Source organism: Falco cherrug, chromosome 6, assembly GCF_023634085.1.
Source record: "Falco cherrug isolate bFalChe1 chromosome 6, bFalChe1.pri, whole genome shotgun sequence".
Taxonomy (NCBI): domain Eukaryota; kingdom Metazoa; phylum Chordata; class Aves; order Falconiformes; family Falconidae; genus Falco; species Falco cherrug.
The window spans coordinates 1382403-1403710 of record NC_073702.1 but is presented as its reverse complement, the minus strand read 5'-3'; the positions used below and the strand labels follow the sequence as shown (position 1 = coordinate 1403710).

Sequence of the window (21308 nt, the reverse complement as noted above, 5' to 3'; positions counted from 1 at the left end):
ATGAACACAGAGATGTACAGTACCTTAATGAATTGGACAAGAGCATTTTTAGGATCTTGCTTGAAAACTGACTCTTCAACATGAGCCTTCGAAAGAATGTTTTCTACTTCTGAGAGTTTAAAAATCAGTCTTGTCATTTCAGTCAGCTGCTCCATATAGGCTTTCCCTGATTGTTACAAGAGAGCACAGCAGTAAATACAGTATACAGTTACGCTTTTCCATTTACTTTAGTCCTAGAATGATAAAACGAAACATGATTTTAAAATTTCTAAAATACAAGGATTCTGCAACCTAGACAACCTGTGTCCAAACTAGTTCTTTTTCTAACAGTTATAAAAGAATGAAGAGTATTAAGTATGGATAATGAATTATTTCATTTTACTGATGGTTTTCTTGAAAATGTACAAAATGTGTATGAAAAATAGCCACTAGAAGATGTGTTCTACAGATACTTAGAACTGCAGTATTTTATAGAAGTGATGAAGTGTTGCTCTAAGAAAGCAAAATATCCTATATAAAAAAGGAAAGAATTAATTGCAGCTGGATTATTTTTTTCTTTTTTCTTCTTTTAGGGCATTCACAACATGATTTTTTACGATGTACTTCAGATTTTCAGTTTTTTCCAGAGACGTTTTTCCATGGGGGAAAAATAGCTTGTCTCCTTGGGAGCAAAGTTTTTGTTCTTTGCTTCCAAGGAAACAAGCTCTTTTATCTTTGTTTGTGATAAATTTGTTATATGCAGAGCAGGCAAACTATCAAAAAATAGCACAAGCAGTGTAAAGAAACACATTTTATAATTAGGCAAAAGTAAAGGAATACAAACAAAAATACATTTTGTAATTAGCTGAAAACGTTTGCCGGTTTCACAATATAGAATCGTTACCCCAAAATCACGGAAATGTGAACACTTACCAACTGTTCGCCCAGCATCTGCCTCAGCCAGCACACCACTTGGTTGATCTACGAACATTTGCAAAATGCATCGAAACCAAGAACGTACTGTCAAAGCTTCATAGGATGTATATCCCATGCTAGAAAAAGCTTCACACAGCGCACTGCAGATATAGAAGAGGAGGAAAAAGGTAAAGAGACCTAATGAAAATATGCAAAAAGGTGGTAGAGTGTCTCATTTGGCTGTAGACATATAGAAACAGTGGACAGAAACAATTAGAAATAAAGTAACAGGAAGGCTAACTGGCATTCCTTTTGTGTACTCTACAGACTTTGCCCACAATATCCCGATGGCTAAAGACAGAGAAAACAGTAAATCTGGTAAAGCCACACATTGTAATATAAAAGCATATATACACATGTACACATTTTTGCTACATAAAACAAAACAGAGGGGCAAAATACACACAGTGAGAAATGCCTTTTTCTAAAAATGGATAATTTGACAGTATTATCTAAATTGATGACGTACAGTGCTGGAAACAGTTTATCTGAATCAACCTGGAACTTCATACTGATGCTGCTTTAGCTACTCTTGCCTCTCATATAAAGCCATCTCAGGTGCCCCATGCTACTCTGAAGTCTGCTTAGCTCTATCTACACAAAGATGGAGAAGAGAAGGTCTGCATTAGCAAATAAAGATATGTCATGCTAGAAACAGAGCAAAACAGGAAGCATGAAAAGGCACCTTGCAGATGAGAAAGGAAACCCTACACTTGATGTATACTTAGAGAAGCATGCATTTATGTATGTATGTATATACACAGAATTATACATACTTTCACACACAGCAAACTTGCTGCATGTACTTTCAAACACTCACTACTCTTCTACCAGCCAGTTGTCAGGTCAGAGTCAACGGCACCATCAACACTCAATGCACAATTCCTGTACCCCACTGTTCAGTTTTACTTGCTTTACCATTGCCACATTCACTTTTTCCCAAGCGTATCAGCCCCACAACATTAATTCTGCAGAAACTCCTTATTAACAGGCAGTGGGTCTGTTCTGCACCCTGTTTCCAATTCCTATCGGATGAGCTCTGTGTGTCCTTCAGGTCAGTGAAATTTCTTGAAAATAGTTACACCTTTTTATTTGAGAGATTTTCTCCCTGGTCAGTCCTAGAGCTTCAACTTTAATGAAAAATGCTTGTACTCATTTCTTTATATATGTACATATAAATCTACTTATTTTCTGCTGAATTTTTACTCCTGCTTGCAACAGAAAGTCAACACAGGTCTAGATGGAAACCAAACTGGATTCTGTTTCTCACTGAACAACATGTATAAAGCTTTTTTTCTGTTTCATTTAGTTAAAACCAATGTCAACTGTGTATTTTGTCTGAACATCCCTGCTGAAGCACTACTGACATAATAAATAAGGAGACCAAATGCAAGCAAATAAAATATAGAAAATGAAAATTAAATCCCAGTACCAAAAGAGGAAAAAACCAGGATGTTTTATCTTAATGCTCTTTGCGGTAGCGTATAAAGAATTCCAGCCTGATGTAATCTTGATGTTCACAGTGAGACTACTTGGCCCCAAAGGCTCACAACACTTTCTGCTGTAGTCTCACTTGTGCTTCTCTTGCTTGCTGGTAGGTAGGTAGGCCACTTGGACATCTTCCTAAAACTGGAGTGGAATATGCTCCTAATCCTTAAGAAAGGAAGGAATAGCAACTACCTGCTAGAAGCATGGCAAGTGGTCCTTTCAAACCAGTGAGCTTATACACATGCTCAAAGTTAGTTTAAACAGGTTATAATACTGCCATGTACTACACAACACTGATCTGGAGAGGAACTTTTAGGCACTACTGCAAAAGAAATGTAAGAGCTTCTGCGCATGTTCCCAGAGCTTATAAGGTCTATAACAGCATCAGGGAAAAAAAAAAAAAAAAAAAAGAAAAAAAATCTTTTTTACTTTTTAACTGATAACGTTTGATGTGAAAATTAACAGACTGCAGTAACCATGAAGTCTTAAGATCCCAGCACGTGGATGTTTCCATAACTTTTACTCTACAACTGCCTAAAGTAAGTAAGTACATGAATTATACTACAAAAACCGGCCATCTTATTAACATATAATAAAATGGCAATGTTTAGAGTAGCATACCTCTGTATAATTCTACTAAAAAAGTCTTATCTGAGGTACTCATTGTCCTTCCACAAGGAAATCTGAACACTTTACAGCTCTTGATGAGGTAGGCACATACCTTCCCCCTAGGCTCAGGCACTTCAGTTTTTACCTTGTTGGCCTTGAGGCAACTGACAGGGGAAACTGTCCTTGAGGCTGGGCTATACCAACACCAACAGCTTAAGGGCAAAAATACTTGTCTCTGTGTGACTGTTTCTGTCCCATGCTTCCAGCAGCGGGGAGATTCAGAAAAGCAGAGTGAAAATGTATGAGAGAACAAGACAGAGTGAGAACATACACACACAGCATCACTTGACTCTGGCGTCACTTTCTCCTGTTAGTTCTCTCAATATGGATCCATCAGCCTGACATTTTAATTTCCTCCGTGGCACAACCTGCCAGAGGAGGGCAAGGTCCTCTCATTCCTTTCTATGGCGGTATTTGGAAAAATAGGCTTGAATTCCCTCAGGGTGCAAGATCCACGTAACCTGGGTTTTCCAAATTCTTGTGCAAGTGCTCTAACCTTTCATCTAATGTACACCAGACTATTATCATCAATACCAACTGCATTTTTAGATGGAATTATGGCAGCAGGGCTGTATGTGTGTGCTCTGCACTTGCTAATGCAATCGTGCCCAGGAATGCTTTGGCCATGGTTCCAAATACAGTAAATGTTATCTCAGCCAGCACAGTAATGCATCTGTAGAGATATATATTTATAAAAACATATCAGGTGCTTAATAAATATTATTAATCAATACTTTAGTAACTGCTCTCAGTCACTTACTTGAGTGTTTACTGGGGGAACCAGTAATTAGCCTTAAACACCTAAATTATACCAAAAATCCCATCTAGACATCAAAATGTTTTTCTTGCTCTCACCTGAAAAGCAACAAAATTCAAATTATAACTGGCTATTTATGTGCTTAACTCCTATTTCATGCAGGATGTGCTAGGTATCTGCAACCTTGCATGACACACACCCTGTAGAGATCATGCAAGAGATATACAGCAAAGAGAGGACTGAACGCTCCTCTCCCAAGTTGCAAACTAACACACAAGGAACTAAATTCAACCTCTTTTGATATCTCCCTGCAAGAAGGCCATAGCCTCATCTTTGCTGATCACACTAAAATAATCTTTACCGTATCTTGATTTACAGCTATGCTCCTTAGTACAACATGTACCCTAAAAATGTGCAACATTTTTCACTTTCAAACACAGCCTGACATAGAAACATTCCCTCCTTCTCTCTCATCTCTCACCTCCCCTGCTTCCAAAGCCTGATTCAGAAGCAGGAAGGGGGGAATACACCACAATAACGACCCCCACCACTAATCTATCTTAAAGTTTATAGAGGCCTACTTCAAAGCAAATAAAATTTCTCATGTATATAAAAATCTAACTGGACAACCTGCTCTAGCTGACCCTGCTTGAGCAGAAGCATTGGGCAAGTTCTGATCTCAAGAGTCCCTTCCAACCTAAACGATTCTGTGATTCTGTAAAAATTCAATGTTGGCATGTTAAACATAGGAATGTAATATTTTCTAAATCCATTATTTAATCTAAAGCATCCATGTAGCAGGTCTCAGAAACCTGAGCTACATGAACATTAATATGCACTCCAGAAGCTTGTCAAAAAGGAAGTTTTAATGCATGTCATTCCTTACCATCATTTTCCTTGCACTTTCAATACTGCACAACCCATCCTTTCTATTCTGCTCTCACAAGACCCCACCTGGAGTACTGCATTCAGCTCTGGGGCCCCAACATAAGGACACGGACCTGCTTGAGCGGGTCCAGAGGAGGGCCACGAAAATGATCAGAGGGCTGGAGCACCTCTCCTATGAAGACAGGCTGAGAGAGCTGGGGCTGTTCAGCCTGGAGAAGAGAAGGCTCTGGGGAGACCTTCTAGCAGCCTTCCCGTACCTGAAGGGGGCCTACGAGAAAGCTGTAGAGGGACATTTCACAAGGGCATGTAGTGAAAGGACAAGGGGTAATGGCTTTAAACTGAAAGAGGGCAGATTTTGATCAGATATAAGGAAGAAATTCTTTACTGTGAGGGTGGTGAGGCACAGGAACAGGTTTGCCCAGAGAAGCTGTGGATGCCCCATCCCTGGAATGTTCAAGGCCAGGCTGGATGGGGGCTTTGAGCAACCTGGTCTAGTGGGAGGTGTCCCTGCCCGTGGCAGGGGGATTGGAACTAGATGATCTTTAAGGTCCCTTCCAACACAAACCATTCTACGATTCTATGATCCTTCTCAGCTTCCTGAAGAAGTTCTTCGTTTTGAAGAAGTCAAAACATTTAAAAATTGAATATTTACTATATAGCATCCTCAGATTTCTGTGATAATGTTTATCTCAACTTTCTGTAAGATGTAAGTTTTTTGTGTTAAGTGTAACTGGTAGAGGAAAAAAGTCCAGTACTTTTAACTAGAAATTTTTAAATTTACCAAGGTACATTATTCAACCTCAAGTGCAGCTAGGGCAGGAGGCTACTGCCTTGCCAATCTGTAACAACTTTTCCCAGATGTAACAATAGAAGGGGGTGGATAACTATAACTATGCAAAGTAAAAAACAGGTTGTGAGTTCAGGCATTTCACTTTATTTCACAGTATTGCCCTTTCACAGAAGTACTTCTCTGAAGATGTTGTATAGGTCTGCAATCTCCATGATGTTAGTAACAACACCATTTCCACTGGGAAAAAATAAGTGGTTTGCTATATAAAAGACAGAGAACTTTCAAAATACTTACCAGTCTTGCTGACAAATTTTTAGTACCTTAAGCTATTTACACATAAAAACAACCGACCAACCCAACCCAAATAACACCCACTATCCCCTATGAAATGTCCCAGATAATTTCAAGAAACCTAGAACTTTAGCAGGTGCAAAGAACCTAGACCATCTTAATGCAACATCATTGTGTGAAGCAACATTTTCCACAAGTCTAACGAAGGAATGGCAAGATACTGGAAGGAAAAGTAGTTGCAATTTTTCACCTGTTTTGAATTAGGTGACTTAGGTATCTTGACACCAGCTGAGGCCACACCATGTCATCCCATCCAAACAGCTGCATCATTGATAGAACAGGCTGTGGCTGGAGATCTGATAGGGCTTTGCCGGGTATATCCAAAGCTAAGAGAGTAAAACCTGTAAAGACAGAAAAACATAGCACCATGTTAATAGTTTCTTTGTACATCCCTGTTCCACTAAAAAGCACTGAAAATTAATTACAATTAATTATGTGTAGTTTGGGAGTACCAGAAATCTCAATTAAAACTAGGCAACGATTCTAACAGGCAGGAGTTTGTACACATGTTAAAATGTAATCTCTGTCTGAAGGAGTCTGTAAGTCAACATGACACTCTTAATGCAAAGGAGGGAAAATGGATCCAAAAATATGCAATGTTAAATATATTCACAAAACCACAGAAGGTTTACCACCTATGCAATCGAAACAGTGTCTTAAAAACTTGGGGTTTTGCCTTCTTGGCCTCCCTTTCATGCCTCCACCCACCACCTTTTCCCCTGTACACACAGGTATTACTGTGCTTTACAGGGCTGAGTTTTACTTATTTGCTTTGTTGTTTTTATACACTTCTCGCAGTGAAGAACTGTATCTGAAAAGAATTCGCTCAGTAAAAGCCGGTACCTTTCTATTTTTAAAATAGCCTTCCATGTATCAGAAGTTACTGTGTAAACAAAGCAATACGGACAAGCTTATTCTTGAAAAAAGGATCTTCATGTAACAGTTGCAGATCTAGAAACTGGGACAGTACTTTGCACAGTTTTTGTTATTGAAGCACAACTTTTTGCCGTTTATGTTAGGTCTACCTTGGAATCCGTACCTAACACCACCACAGTAAAAAAAATAAATAAAGCATAGTCTTTATGCTGCAAATGGCAAACGCATTTAAATTCAGGAAGAAAATGTAATCTGAAATGCTGAGCGGTTATTGGGTTATAGGAAATGAGAGGCATCAAATTAGTCAGGAAAACTGACTTTGGAGGGCATTGAAATAAAGGGGCTCACTAGTTCCAAAATTCTCCAATTCAACATTAAATATAAATGCAATATTAATTTATTAAAATAATGATTCATTAAACAATAATTTATCGAAATAATAATTTATTAAAATAATAACTTATAAACCTGCATGCACTGAGAAGCTGATGATTAGACAGAAAAGGCTAATTTTCAGAAAGAACAACAAAGCCATTTTAATTAATGGTATAGGGACAGAGTGTCTTAAGCTATGAAGGACTTCGCATTTCCTGTGTGTCTTGGAAGAATAAAAAGTCATACAAAGCCCCCACTCAGCCTTAGGTGAGGAAGCAATTTGTGCCAGCCTTCTTCCAGATTATCACATTGTTTCTGCAAATTCAGCCATAACAGGGCTGGGGGAGAAATGGGAGACAGAAATGATAACGTGAGTCCTAGGCTGCTTGCCTGGCAGAGGGAGCAGGAGAGCTGGGACAGCTGCGCTCTCCTCTGGGCTGCAACCTCTAAGGCAAGAAGCTCAGACAGCATGGGAAAGGTTTGCCTTCCGCTGTAGCACTGCCTAACACGTCTCTATAAAGCAGGTCACAACTGCACTCCCCTGCTTCTAAGTGGAGTTTATAATAGGTTGTTCTTCTTGCTATTTCACTGTGTTAATATAAAATAAAAAGATATGACACTGTAGGAAATGAATGAAAGTTTTGACATTAACAACCTCTTCCTTTGATTTGTATTGCTGTTTCCCATACATGCTTCAGCAGTGTGAGATCAGTGCCGTTGCACGCTGCCTCCTTCGTTAACGTTACCTACTAACTACTGCCGAGCTGGTTCAAATGAAGGGTCGTTCAGCTTTTCTGTTACTGACTCGGTACTCCTGAGCTTGTAACTTTATCCAATTCATGTCATGATGGGAAAAAGAAAATATTTTATATTTCACTTCTTTAAACTTTAGTTAAACAGACACAAGATTGCATTGGAACTACAGAATACAACGCTAGCTGCTGCTGTTAAAGACCAATCTGGAATTTCTTTCTATCCACTGCCATGCTGACTCTGTTGCACATGAAGTTCACGTACATATGGAATGCTGTACTTCAAGATTAAAACCCTTCAGTGTAAAGCAAGATGAATAATTAAAATGAATTATGAAAGTCTTATGACCATGACCATAAGGTTTCAGCAAAAACCAACAGTCATGTAATCAACCTTTTAAAAATTGTCTTCAAACTTAAAGTATCATTTGAAAAATTTAGTTTGAATTGCAACTGCAATGAGTAGTTCAACATAAAATCATGAACTTCTACAAAAAGATGTAAATACTAGATATAGTAAAAGATGTTATTCTCATTTATACCGTGTAACATTTGCAACGTTGGTTATAATCCGTGACTAGTAGCGAAAAAGAAGTCAGGCGGGTATAGGTTCAAACCTTTCTGGAGTTCTCAATCTGTTTGTATTCCATCAAGTAATTCAAGACTACAGTATTTCTTCTTGTCAAAATATTTAGCATAGCATCTACTTTTTGCATTTATGTATATTTAAGTTACTACATGGAAGTAGAAATACCCAAAGTACAAGACCCTTGAAAGTCTGTGACCCAGAAAACAGCACTAAACTCAGTCAGTCGCAGGGAGCGTCAATGCTAACCTGCAGCTGTATCAGCAAGCTGTGGGGAAGGTGGCATCTGTGACATTCTCTGACTCTTCAAGTAGGGAAAGAAATTTCTCCAGAGAGCACTGGCGACAGCGAGGTGGTGCTCTTTAGCCACTAATGGAAGCTGTGCGTCTGGGGCCGGGCTCCCTAGTTGAAGTCCCTGTCTTACACGTTCATGCACGCTCCTAGGGAGAAACAAAAACAATGTTTACGTTCAATAAATGGAAAATTCACATCTTTTAAAAACGCATTTACAACTATTTTAAACGGTTCAGCCTGAGAACTGAAGGATCATTTTGTGCAATTAAAACCTTTATGCAAAGACATTATGCATACCAGTTATTTGATGGATGAATGATGGCATATTAAGCACCATAAAGTTAATGTTAATTACTAATGTCAACCATTAATTATATGCTTTTTAATATGCCAGATCAAAATGAGAAATAGGCAGCTCTAAAATGAGTATCTGCATTTTGCAACAGCTAGCATGACAAGCAAGTCTGCTTACAATCCAAAGCCAGATGCTTTTTAAAATTTTTTGTCCACAGGGATTTTAGGATAGGGTTATGTACAGCAAATAATGGCAAATTATTTTGATCAACTGTAAAGCTTCCTTCTGAAATCTATTTCTCATTTGTAAAATCTCACCAGGTAGGAGTTTAGATAAGAGAAAAGATTCATTTTATCCTGATGCACTGCAGACAATTAGGTTTGACAGCAATGCCCACAGCTTTGTTAGTACAGTAAGGACAAAAGTTACCACTACACATAACTCCCATCTCTTCCTGAGACAATGTGGCATGAATTCAATAACGCACTCAATTTTCTTTGATTCTTCTAGTACCATTCCTGCTACTTAATCTTATTTGGAAGTTGTGACTTTCCAGAGGTTTAATAGAGATATGTCTGCAGGGAATCAATGTTCTCAGAGAAATGGGGCGGCGGGGTGGGGGAGGAAGCATTAATAAATTTGTCTGGTAGAGCAGGATAGGAGGCATTACTGCACCAGGCTGATCAACTAAATAACATGCTTATTAAAAACAATCTGTAAGAACGCACTATCATTCCTGTTCCTATTTATCTTCTGGTCAACTCAATTGAGATTGTGCATTAAAGCACAGGCAGCATTATTACATTTGCTTTATTAAATTCTATAAACAGCATTGTAAAGTCAGAGTCAAGATATTTATAAGATAATGGCAAACAGTGGAGGCATCGAGACTTGCCATAACACTAACATTTGTAGACTATATTTTTTTTTTTCTTAATTGCCATTCTCACAATAGAAACTGTTTCATAAGTCCTCCACTAGATCTTTATTCTGCGCTCACCCTAATTTGAAATAAACTAGAACAAAAATAGAAAAAACTCCAGGCCCTAGTTCCCTTCTGGGAACATGGGAAAATTATGAAAGAATTACACAACTCACAGCACTCATTAGGACATCTGAAATGGAATAATTTTAAATAAAGAGTAGGCTGGCTGCAAGGCCTTCCCGTACTAGGGTTGATATTAGAAGTGCATCTCATTATATCAAATTAGTATCCAAAAATTCTGCCTAACACATAATTTAAAACATAAAACATACTGGCTGTCAAAGGTAACGATACCTTATGCCTGCCTGCAGGCATTCATTAGTTTCAATAGGACAGACAGAGAGAATTGAGTACCAGCTACTTTTTGAATGGCTACATTTAACAGACATGGAAAGGTACGTAGTATTAGGAGGAATAAAGTATTTCTTTGAGAGACGGCGTGAGTCCAAACATGGGAACAGAAGCCAGGAATTCTAAACCCAACATTTATTCCCTCTGTGGCTTCACATAAATCATACAACCTTTGTTAGCCTCAGTTTCCCAGCCATGATATTTGGATAGTAAGACAGCTTACCCTTTAAGTATGCTGTGAAAACAACCAACGCTTAGAACCTGAGGATTATATTCAGTATGTCAGTTGGTATTCCTATTTACAAGGCATATTCTCCAAGTCAACATGAATTGAAATAGATGCAAGATTAGCATAAGAAGTCAAGCGATACTTCTTTGGGAGTATCCCCTTATTAAAAAAAGGAAAAAGAAAAGAGTGTAGAAACAGTGAGGTCTAGGGGACAAACAATGAAAAAGTAAAAGCAGGGTTAAAGAAGTTAAAACTGTATTTTTTCCTATTAAAAAAAAAAAAAAGAGAGAAAATATCAACAGTAAAAACAAAGGGCTTTTCTGTTTTTTTGTTGTTAAGAAAGGAAAGCACGATGCCTTATACTTCAGAGAATAAAACTTCTGGGACTAAATTCTGCCCTACTTATATCCAGACTATGCTGTAAAATTGCACAAAGACCTTCTTCTCTCCTCTAAATTGCCTCTCCAAAGACGGGTGCCTTGCATCTCCTTTAGCCATCTATGCAAAGTAGAAGGGTGTACAGACTTCCAAAGTAAGGCAATATATCTCTGTGTCAGTGGAAGGGCAACACATACAAATCAGTATTTATGTTTATTTATAGTAACCTACACAAATGCTTGCAATAAGATAAATGCTTAGAATCGATGGGGCATCAATATATACTGCACCTGATGTAGCCAGCTACTTCTACCAACAAGCAAATCTTTTAATTCCATAAAAATATGGATAAATACAATTCTATTTTTTTTTCAGGCTTCCACATTTTTCTAACGCTGAACAATTATATACCATCAAACAACATGCCATTTCTGAAACAATATACATCTAGTTTTCCGTTGTGTTAAGAGCTCTGGAACCACCTGTTCCTCATTACTATTGCCTCATTACAACGGTAATAACTTGGTGTGGGTTTTAATGGTTTTAAATCACAGATTTCCTATTTCTGTAAAAAGAGGTGGGTTTTTTCATTTTGCCATCAGATCAAATAAACCCTGGCTTTATTAAAGGAGGGAATGTTTGTGCGACCTGAATGAGGATTGTCCTGGATGTACAGGTATAGCAGTAGCATGTGGGATTATTTTCTACATCCTACACGCAAGTAAGGAACTGCAGCCATTTATGTGGATGCAGGTACTGTAGTCATAAACCGTGCCGTTACGATCATAAACCATACCTTTGCAAGCCTGAATTACCAAAATTGAGTGACGCTTCAGGCCAAGCTGGAAAAGTAAAACACCAAAATGCACAAGCCTGCCTATACAGTGGAAACTCAAGTCACTACTAGTCCATAATCTGCATACTGGCTGGCATCCACACTTAATATGATGTCCTTTAACTTGATCTACAAGGGTTCAGAACTCCCCAACATGAGAGAAGGGTGCTCTCTTCCTACCAGCACTGCCAGGGACACATACTCCCACCCTCAGGGGCTCCTAGGCTATAAATACTATATATGGTATATATATAAAAAAACTATAAATGGTTTCTTCACAGACGATACTCGCAGTTCCTCTGCACCCAGACTGGCCAGGCCCGCTGCAGCATCCACGAAACTCAGCTGCCCAGTACAGCCAGGATTAAGGTCAGGAAAGTCCTTTTAAAGGACCCGAATGACCTTTTGATGTTGAAATAAATAAATAATTAAAAAAACAACACCTGCAGAACCAACACCCTTGGATAAATCTAGGGAGATTGGTTAGAAATATATGAGTATTTCTAAAATGATAAATGGCTTTGATGCTTAGAATTTCAACTAACTATCCACCAGTTCTTTCAAGGAAAACTCAGGCTAAGTGAAATGAGATGAAGCATCATCACACTCAGCTTCTAAGAAAGGTAATAGGGGCTTTGTGCTCTCTGCAGATCAATAGAACTTGAATAATACCTGAATTTGGAGATTTCCCTTCCAAATATTCTCCCTCTTATGGTATCACTGTAAGATTATCAACACAGTTTATAATTTTGATGTTTAGGCAGCAAATGCATTGTGTCTTGCTCCTATTTTAATGTTGCCATAGAGGTGGCAGCAGCAACAGAAATGATTGGGGGTAGTTGAGACTTTCTCAGCTATGGGGTAGTTATAAAGATTTCAGTGTAAAGAACTAAAGAGATAAGGAGATTAGCTGATGCAGAGAACAGTGAAGTGAGAGGTTTGATTTCAGTGAAGACAGAAGAGGTTTGCAGTGTCTCAGCAAACCCCAGTCACAGAAGTGATGCCAGCTACTCTGAAATGTGCGCAAAAACAAAGTTATCAGCTTAAGGTCTCCCAGAAGACCAAAAGCCACGTTAATTCAAGGAAAAGTATATCCGTTTCTGCTGAAAAGATTAGCAACAAGTTACACAATAAAAACAGCATTAAAACAAAATCCAAAATAGAAGTGCCAGTGTTGACACTACTCCATTTCACATGGAAAGGTGTTTCTGCTTCCCTTCCCCTCTTACTTGCCAGTATGAAGAAATTATATAGCACTATTGTATGGCAAAAGATTGGGCTTTCCTGTAGAAATCTATCCAGTCGTATTTTCTGTGGCTGTATAAATCTCACTGCAGTGATACATGCAAAATATGTGCTACTGCTACCTGTGCAGAACTCCGAGATCTCTGCTAGACAGCAGCACACCCAGCTTCAGTGACCAAACAATATTTACCAAGCAGGATTTCAGAATTTAGTTCAAAATCACTCTTCCAATTCCACTTTCTTCAAATGCCATAATAAACAACCAATACTACTCATCTCTACTAATTTCTTAATTTCATTCCACCAGAACTGTTGCTTCTTATGGTGACCAGAACCAGAAGTGGTGTTTCAGCAGGAGCCACACACACCTCCAGTAACTAGTCCTATCTAAGATTAAGCTGAAAAAGGGCCTTGCACACCCTCTATATGCCTTTGGAAATAATCCAGTATGGGCATTCAACTAGTTGGCTATTATGCCATTTAGTTACACGACTGTTATAGAAAAGTGCAGCTATAGCACTCACTTCATTGATCCATATGGATACCAGCTCCCATGTTAACAAACTCACCATTCAACTTGTAGTTAGTAATTTGTTCATAAGCATTTACTTATTTTCATGTCTGTTCTTCAAATACAGAGTTTACACTAAATACATGTGCATTTCTGAAATCATAACCTGTTATACTACTATAAAATACAACACAAAGTGCGAAAGAGAATATATTTTTAGAGTGAGTTGATTACTTTTATACAGAATTTTTCAAAACATTTGAAAAAGAAAAGCTAGTTTAAATATGGACAGTAATACTGGCATTCACAAAGGCAAGGACAGAATGGTTGCATCTGGGTTCCAGTCTGCTTTCCATGCAGTATCATGGAGCTGTGCCAAGGTACATGTAACGAGCTGTATGATCTTGCATCTCTTAGACACACAGATTCATGAAAAGGAAATGGATCAGGATTCACAGAAGTGGCACACCAGCTGCATAGTGGTTCTGCAATGGCCCAGCTCCTCCAACCTAACCATGCTTCGAGACTGGTGGCCAGCCATAGATGTGGGTTTCAGACACCTCATGGTAAAGGCTTTTTGTTTCCTGATCACTGCCGAACAATGTGACCAACTGACCTAACGTGTAAAAAGGTGAACCTTCTTTCCCTTGGCCATGGTTACAAATGAAGGTACACCAGGTTGCCGAGCTCTGCACTGAACTCTTGATTATCAGTGTGTTTAGTAAGTGCACTGACAGCATGCTTACAAGAATTTTAAGTGCTAAAACATCTAGTTTATAGCCTGAAAGTGCCTATGCTGGATGCTAAACAGCTAAGGCCTGTGAAAACAGCCTTAGTGTCTCTGGGCACGCAAGTTTAGGTACCTAGGGAACTTAAGTGGTTACAACTGAGTCACCTACTTTCAGACACTTCCACATTCAGGCTGTTGCAGTGAAACATGCCTGAAAGAACGTGACTAAATTCTACCAAAGTCTGATTCAAACATCCAAGTCATCTTTCAAATCCGTTTCTAAGCTCTTTGGAATATAATTTTTTTTTTCATATCCCTTTATATAGCACCCAGTATATTGAGACTGGTATGACTGCAGTAAGAACCAGACAGAAGCAGCAATCCCACCTCAAATCAGAATCTCTCAGCTTAAGTTGTTTCCATAGCTGCAATATACATACAAAGCATCTGTAAAGCTTCTTCATATCTGAGCAACAGCCTTTTCACTCTTTTAATAATTAAAAATAACCCCAAAACCAAAATAAAACAAAACTCAAAAGAGCACAAAATTTTCACCCATCTTTATGGTATTAAAAAAAAACAGATTTCAGAAATATAAGCAATATGAGACACTTAAGGCCAAAAATGAATTTTCCCTTGTATTAAAAAAAACATTTGAAAAAAATCGCACTGTTTATAATGAAAGTGTCAGCATGTGAAAGGCATAATGATAGCATCACCACCATCACAGAGCCGTACTGTTGACTGTACAAACAGAACTTGTAAAATCATGATACAATATTATCAAACATATAACATGCCCTCAACAGATCAGTGTTTATTAAATCACGTTTCAGTGTTTTTCCTTCAGTTTAATTTGCTTCAATAATCCACAATAAACTGCATGTTTAAATGTTTACTGCAAAAAGGATGTCTGAATAATATGCTTGGTTAGGTATGTGTATGATGATCGCTGATTGGTGTGATGAGGCAGGGAAGGCTAACAAGGGAAGAGGGATGCTTTTCAGAACTCTAACATTCAGGACTTTTATAAATTTGCTTTAATTCATCCACTTGTGCTGAAGTTTTTTATAGCATAGACTTGCACATCATACATGTCAGTGTTACAACATGACTTCATCAGGCACAACAGCGTGAAGCATACACAAAGCGACATCCTTAGATGTTGGATGAGATTCAAAGGAATAAAAGGATTTAACGGTTAAAAAGCAGGGCACAAACAGATCTCAGACTCCTGAATCATGATGCCAAAACTGCTCACTTAGTCAGATCACTCTCTTTTGACCAAGAAGTTCCCTAGGTGCCCACAATTCAGCTACACAAAAGCCCTGAGCTGAGCATCTAACCCACAATCTCTATCTACTGGGGCCCAGAAATCTGATCATGACTAACCCAAACCAAAAGAAAAAAAATAAATAAAAAAAGCAGGCTGCACAAGGTGCAGCAGTAGCTATCTTCATTTTAAAACTCGGAACACATGTTTTTTTTTAATGTAACAACCAATGAGTCAGAGCCTTGAGATAGAGGGCACCTGGGTCCAGTTTTGGCTGACTGTTTTTGGGATCAGGTTCTGATCTTGATTGCGAGTTTTATATTCAGTCCATCACTGGAGGAAAATATGAAATCCCAGAACAAGGAATGGAGCCCATGACACTCCTCTGTCCTCATATTATGTCCTAACCACTAGGTGACAGATATTTCATCATTTCAGACTGTTGTCTGTTGTTTAAAAAACTAACAAACAAACAAACAAACAACAAAACAAAACCAAAAAACCCCAAACATATGTAAGTACACATCTTCAGCAGCAGGACTCTACAGTGGTTCCAAGCACACAGATTTCTGTTCTTTATGACACTGAATCAGATGTTTCTGGGCCCACCAGACACACACTAGATTCAATCCTTCACATTTTCTGTAGGTTAGCAGTAGACAAAGTCCCACACAGGAGGTAAGAGTGGCTGGCTGCACAAGACATGCATGCTGTACATGCCAAACAAGTCACCACCCGGCTGGACCCGTCACTGTGGGCCACCAGACCACTGTTTCCTGGAAGTCCCCTACAACATTTGAGAGCAGGAGTCTTCCAAGTCCTAGTATCCTCCTAGCTCATCTGAACAGAGCTGTCAGGCAGGCAGATGCCCTAGTGCTCAGGAGTAAAGGGTTAAAAGAGGGCTAAATCACCATAACACTCCAGGACTGAGATGCTCCAGACCATAATTTAGAGGACTTGTTTATATAGGGGGGTGGGGGGGATGCAGGGAGAGAGGGATAAAAATAGCAGGGCATCTAGCTTAGGCTGTAAGAGAGACAGACATCAGGGCAGCATTTCAATTATGTCAGCTTCTCTGTAAAACCTTAGCTAATCATTGCTAAAAAAAGAGATACTCCACCTTCCTCCACCCAGAAATCCTAATCATACTGTTCTCTGTTTTTTTCCACATGCACATCAGGAAAACATTGCCCCTAAACACCCCAAAACATATTTTGCATTATGTCCCGTAATTGAAAAAATGCCTATTAACAAAATAAAAAAGGCTACAGATCTTTTCAATTTGCCACACATCAATCGCTGCCTGACTAGAAGCAGATCACATACTCTTTCCTATTGAAACAGTAGGTTTAAATGGAGCCATTCCAATTCATTCATTGATGGTATAAATCTTCAAATCTCAGTGGAAGAGCCTAGTATATTCCTATTGTTAGTGGATCATTGACAGAACAGACTCAACAGTTAAGCAGCTTCTAATGTGACAATTTATATAAGCAGCATAATTAAAGTATATTAGAAATCCAGATAATCTCCCCCAATCAAACCAATAAAGGGCAGCCCGTGGGCATTCAAATCACACACTGCAATTTAGCTCAGGGTCACCTTCCAAAGTTAAACAATATCAACAAAAAATACCTTAAACTAAATGAACCTTCCTCACTACTAAACCTATTCAGGAAATTAAATAAATCTCCTTGAACAAACAAATATTTAAAGAACAGTTAAAGACTTTAAACAACTGCTCTTTTTCTTTTAGTGATTTGAAGACTAAAGCCAAGTTTCATTTCTCAAACATTACTTGGGATGTTCCCTAAAACATAGGAAAGAGCGGGGAAAATGTGCCAGATCCTTTTAAATGTTATATTACACATAAAGCAGCAGCAATATTTTTTCACATTATCTGAGATTGCATTAGTACGGATGATGCAAGTTGTCAGTAATTAAATAATTATACTATCAACAGCTAGGAATGTAGCTCATGATTTTTTAATATTCTCACAAGCAATTTTATTTTTTTATGATTTCTGTTTGCATTTTTTTGTTTCATGCATCTTCTACAAGGAAGTCTATCAACTGCACAGTTAAAAGCATTTGATTACATTACATCTTGACATAAAAGAAAAAGTAAATCAAAAGAAGCATTCTTTATAAAACTTCCAAGTTTAAGGTTACATTAAAAAAAATATAAAATAACCCCAAAACATAACCATTGCAACTGAACCCATAATAATCAAGAATGAAAAACATACACTATTCAAATTTTAAGTGAATGTTCCTAACTTTTTTTTTTTTTTTTAAACAACAGATGCTGTAATACATAGCTTGGCAGCTATTTCATTAGAGAAATACGGTTCAACAACTGTGGCTCTTTGTCACTAATACAGAGGAATTTAGTAGATCTATGTTCTTCACTAAATTCTTTAGATTTAAACGCAACACTACCAAAAGCATGTAGCACAAAGAAGTGACTTGAAAGTCTGAGGTTTTAAGACTGTCATCTTTTCCACATAATATGGAAACAATAATATGTTATGTTAGGACAAATAATCAGCGAAGTTACCTCTCATTGCTTAATCCATTTTCCCAATCAAGGAATCACTAAAACCGCAAAAGCAACCATGACCTAATCCACTTCAAAGTTTTCAAACCCAGTATTCAAAGTAAAAGATGCTAGTTTGTCAGGCTGCAGCAACTCTAAACGTGGCCATCCTGTTAAACTTTAAATATATTCATTCTTTGGGAGATCATTTTCTAGGCTTTTAGAAGGAAGCAGCACATAGGAGTGATAATGACTTAAAACCTAGGTGTAATTTGCATATACTCCTTTACTTTTTTTTACTGGAAGGCAAAAGTTGCACAAAGGCCAAAGCCTGAACATTCCCACCCTTTACTGGAGAACAGTGAACATTCCCAGGATACCACGAACAGACCTGGCATAGACAAAGAGGATAAAAAAAGCTATTTTAAAACTCATGGATGAAGTTGCAGGAAGAAATGCGGAAATCCTTCAAAAAGGAATGTGGACAGACAGCAACTGCTAAAAAGTTTAACTCAGAAAGAAAAAAAAACCCCGACATAAAAAAAACCACAAATGAAGTGACCTCCAAGCACAGCCAGCTCTCCTTCCTCTATTATACCAGTTCTTCTTTCATCACATTCTTCCTGCAGCGACCTTTTCCCCATGCGCTATATGGCAGAAGAGAGACCTGGAACGTGTTGTGACCAGCCTGTCCTGTCCTTCTGACTCCCAGACAACTGTGGATGCAGTGAGACTTACAATGATCCAGGCCAAAGAGATGCCATAATTGTGAGATGCAAGAGAAAGCCGTCTTACAAACACTGGCAAGGATTTCCCACTGGTTGCTTAATGAAGGTCTTAAATATGTGGAGAAATGGGCCAGCAGTGTACCTGAAACACTAAATTACAAGAAACAGCAAGTATTTGGAAAAGAACAAGCATAAAATAAAATCATGGACAAAGAAAAGGAAACCAAGCATGGAATTCTTTTTTAGTGGCTGGATTCCTTTTACTTTAAAGGGAGGCAAAGCAAGTGTCACCAAAATTGTGATTCTACAATGTGCAGTATTGAAGATGGGGCAATAAGTTCCAATGACTATCCGTGCATTTAACTTTACATTTCAGAGAAAAGCTGTTCATCAATAGGTCTGAATTCATCATGGATACAAAATGTCAACATATGTTATATTGCTCCTTCAATCTACTGATTCACAGATTATACTGTTTATTTTCAGATGCAGCACACTAGGAAATGTTTTTCTTACTTACTCTAAACTGTTATTGTGTTCTAAAAAAAAATTCCACAAGTAGTCTCCTAAAGCATTCGCTATTTTGTAAGCAATCAAACAGCATAATAGTCCCTTAGTTAACCACTATTTCATTCATCAAGAAATTGTTTTACCCATTTTTAAATATTAGGCTTGATGAGTTTTCCCTGTATATGCCCCAGGTGAAGAAATGTCCAAGGCACCACCTGCAGGACCACACTAATAAAAAAAATTATTATTTGCACAAAGAGCTCATCACCTGATAGTAAAGGTGCTCATCTGCACTGGGATGGAAAGTGTTAATGCTGTGAATAAAAGGTTTTCAACTGCAGTTGAATCATGTGAAGATTATCAATATAGCAGCAATGTACAAAGGGGCTTCAGCAAGGTTACTGAGTTTAATATAATCCTCTCTATAGCTAAGCACAGTAATAGAGAACCCTGTGTTCACTGTGGCAGCATGTTGCGTGTGCTCAGTAATACTTTTATGATACACAGGGAGAACAAGAAATCCCCAACATCTTTACTGTGCTCAAAGACAAAGTAAAGATATTAACAAGAATGGACACACAACCCTAAAACACAAAGGTACAGAAAAGCCAAACATTCAGAGCTGCAGAATATTAGTTAGCACTTTCTCCTTAACCTTTCTCAAAGGGTTTAACTACATCACCGAAAAGACAAGTTGTTATGACCATAATTTAAATGCAAGCAACAAAGCTCTAGCCTGCTTTGGCTAGGTCTGCTGGGAGGGAATACTACATCTGCTTCAGCCACCCTAGCATATTTGTGCCAGAGAGCTGTTAGTCTTTTCCTAACCACCTTTAACTAAGATAAGGTTGCAAGAGCAGCAAAGACAACACAACCTGCGTTAATTCAGTGCAACTAGTTCACATTTCAGCTCATGGAATAGTCTTGGGGGAAAAACAGATAGGTAATTTAAGCCCAACTGCAATTTTACTTCATTACCTTCACTGGTACTCAGCCAAGTTAGCATCTCCCCTGTACTACACAGGCATACGCTAGGATCCCAGTTTTCTTCGTGTCTTTAATGCTAAGCATAAACTGGAACACACAAACACATAAAGTGACCCTCTGCTGTCCCAAAATCTCAAGTCCCGGGAGAGTCAGTCCAAGTCCTCATGTCAGCAGCAGGGCTCAGACATTCACAGATCTCAGCCAAGCACTCTATACTAGATTCTGCGCTGTTCAAGGCACTGGAGTCATCTTGTTGCTTTGAACAGGTAAGTCCATGCTCGGTTCTTTGAATAAACAACACAGAAAAAGCAAACAGTTAAAAAGACACTTAATATGCCTAAACGGGCTTTCAGCATAGGTCAGATTCAGAATTTTTTAATCCTCTGACAGAACAAATAAAGAAAAATAAAAGAAAAAAAAGGAACAGGCAGCACTGAAATTGATACTACGCTAAACTGTTGTATTCCCCCTTTTTTTTAGTTCACACACATACAAAAAAAACCCCACCTAAACCCAACTTAGTATTTCTAAGTCACTGCCATTTCACAGAATAGTTCCACTTCAAACCTCAAAAGCCTTATTTTGGATAGCAATCTTTGTAACAGACTAACATTACAATTCATTTTGATCAAAACAAGACAAAATTCCCCAATAAATCCCCATACCACATGCAAAACCTCAGAATAGCAAACGTGCCTCAGCCTCTACTGTGCTGCAGGCACATCACCTCACGTGATGAGAGTTTGAAAGAAAAACACAAAACACACTTTACCACCACTGATGGGGGTGGTGCAAGGGGAGCCTTGCAGGAGACACTGGAGACTCTGTGATCAGCCCTGACCACAAGACACTTCAACACTTCAGTTCTGAGGGGTTTCTTCATTTGTTTTAAACAGAGGTCATCTTTTATACAAAAGATTTCTTAGAAAACT

At 38.3% G+C, this 21308-nt stretch overlaps 1 protein-coding gene across 4 annotated transcripts in view; it reads right to left on the bottom strand.

The window, feature by feature from the left end:
* Positions 1-21308, bottom strand: part of MMS22L (MMS22 like, DNA repair protein) — a 92735-nt gene that overhangs the window by 18622 nt on the left and 52805 nt on the right. For all 4 annotated transcript variants that reach the window (XM_055714301.1, XM_055714303.1, XM_055714302.1 and 1 more), the window contains 4 exons: positions 8736-8926; positions 6088-6238; positions 913-1055; positions 24-166 (listed from right to left, as the gene is read on the bottom strand). In XM_055714301.1, the coding sequence (XP_055570276.1) occupies positions 24-166; positions 913-1055; positions 6088-6238; positions 8736-8926 (628 nt within the window). The remainder of the gene's footprint in view (positions 1-23; positions 167-912; positions 1056-6087; positions 6239-8735; positions 8927-21308) is intronic.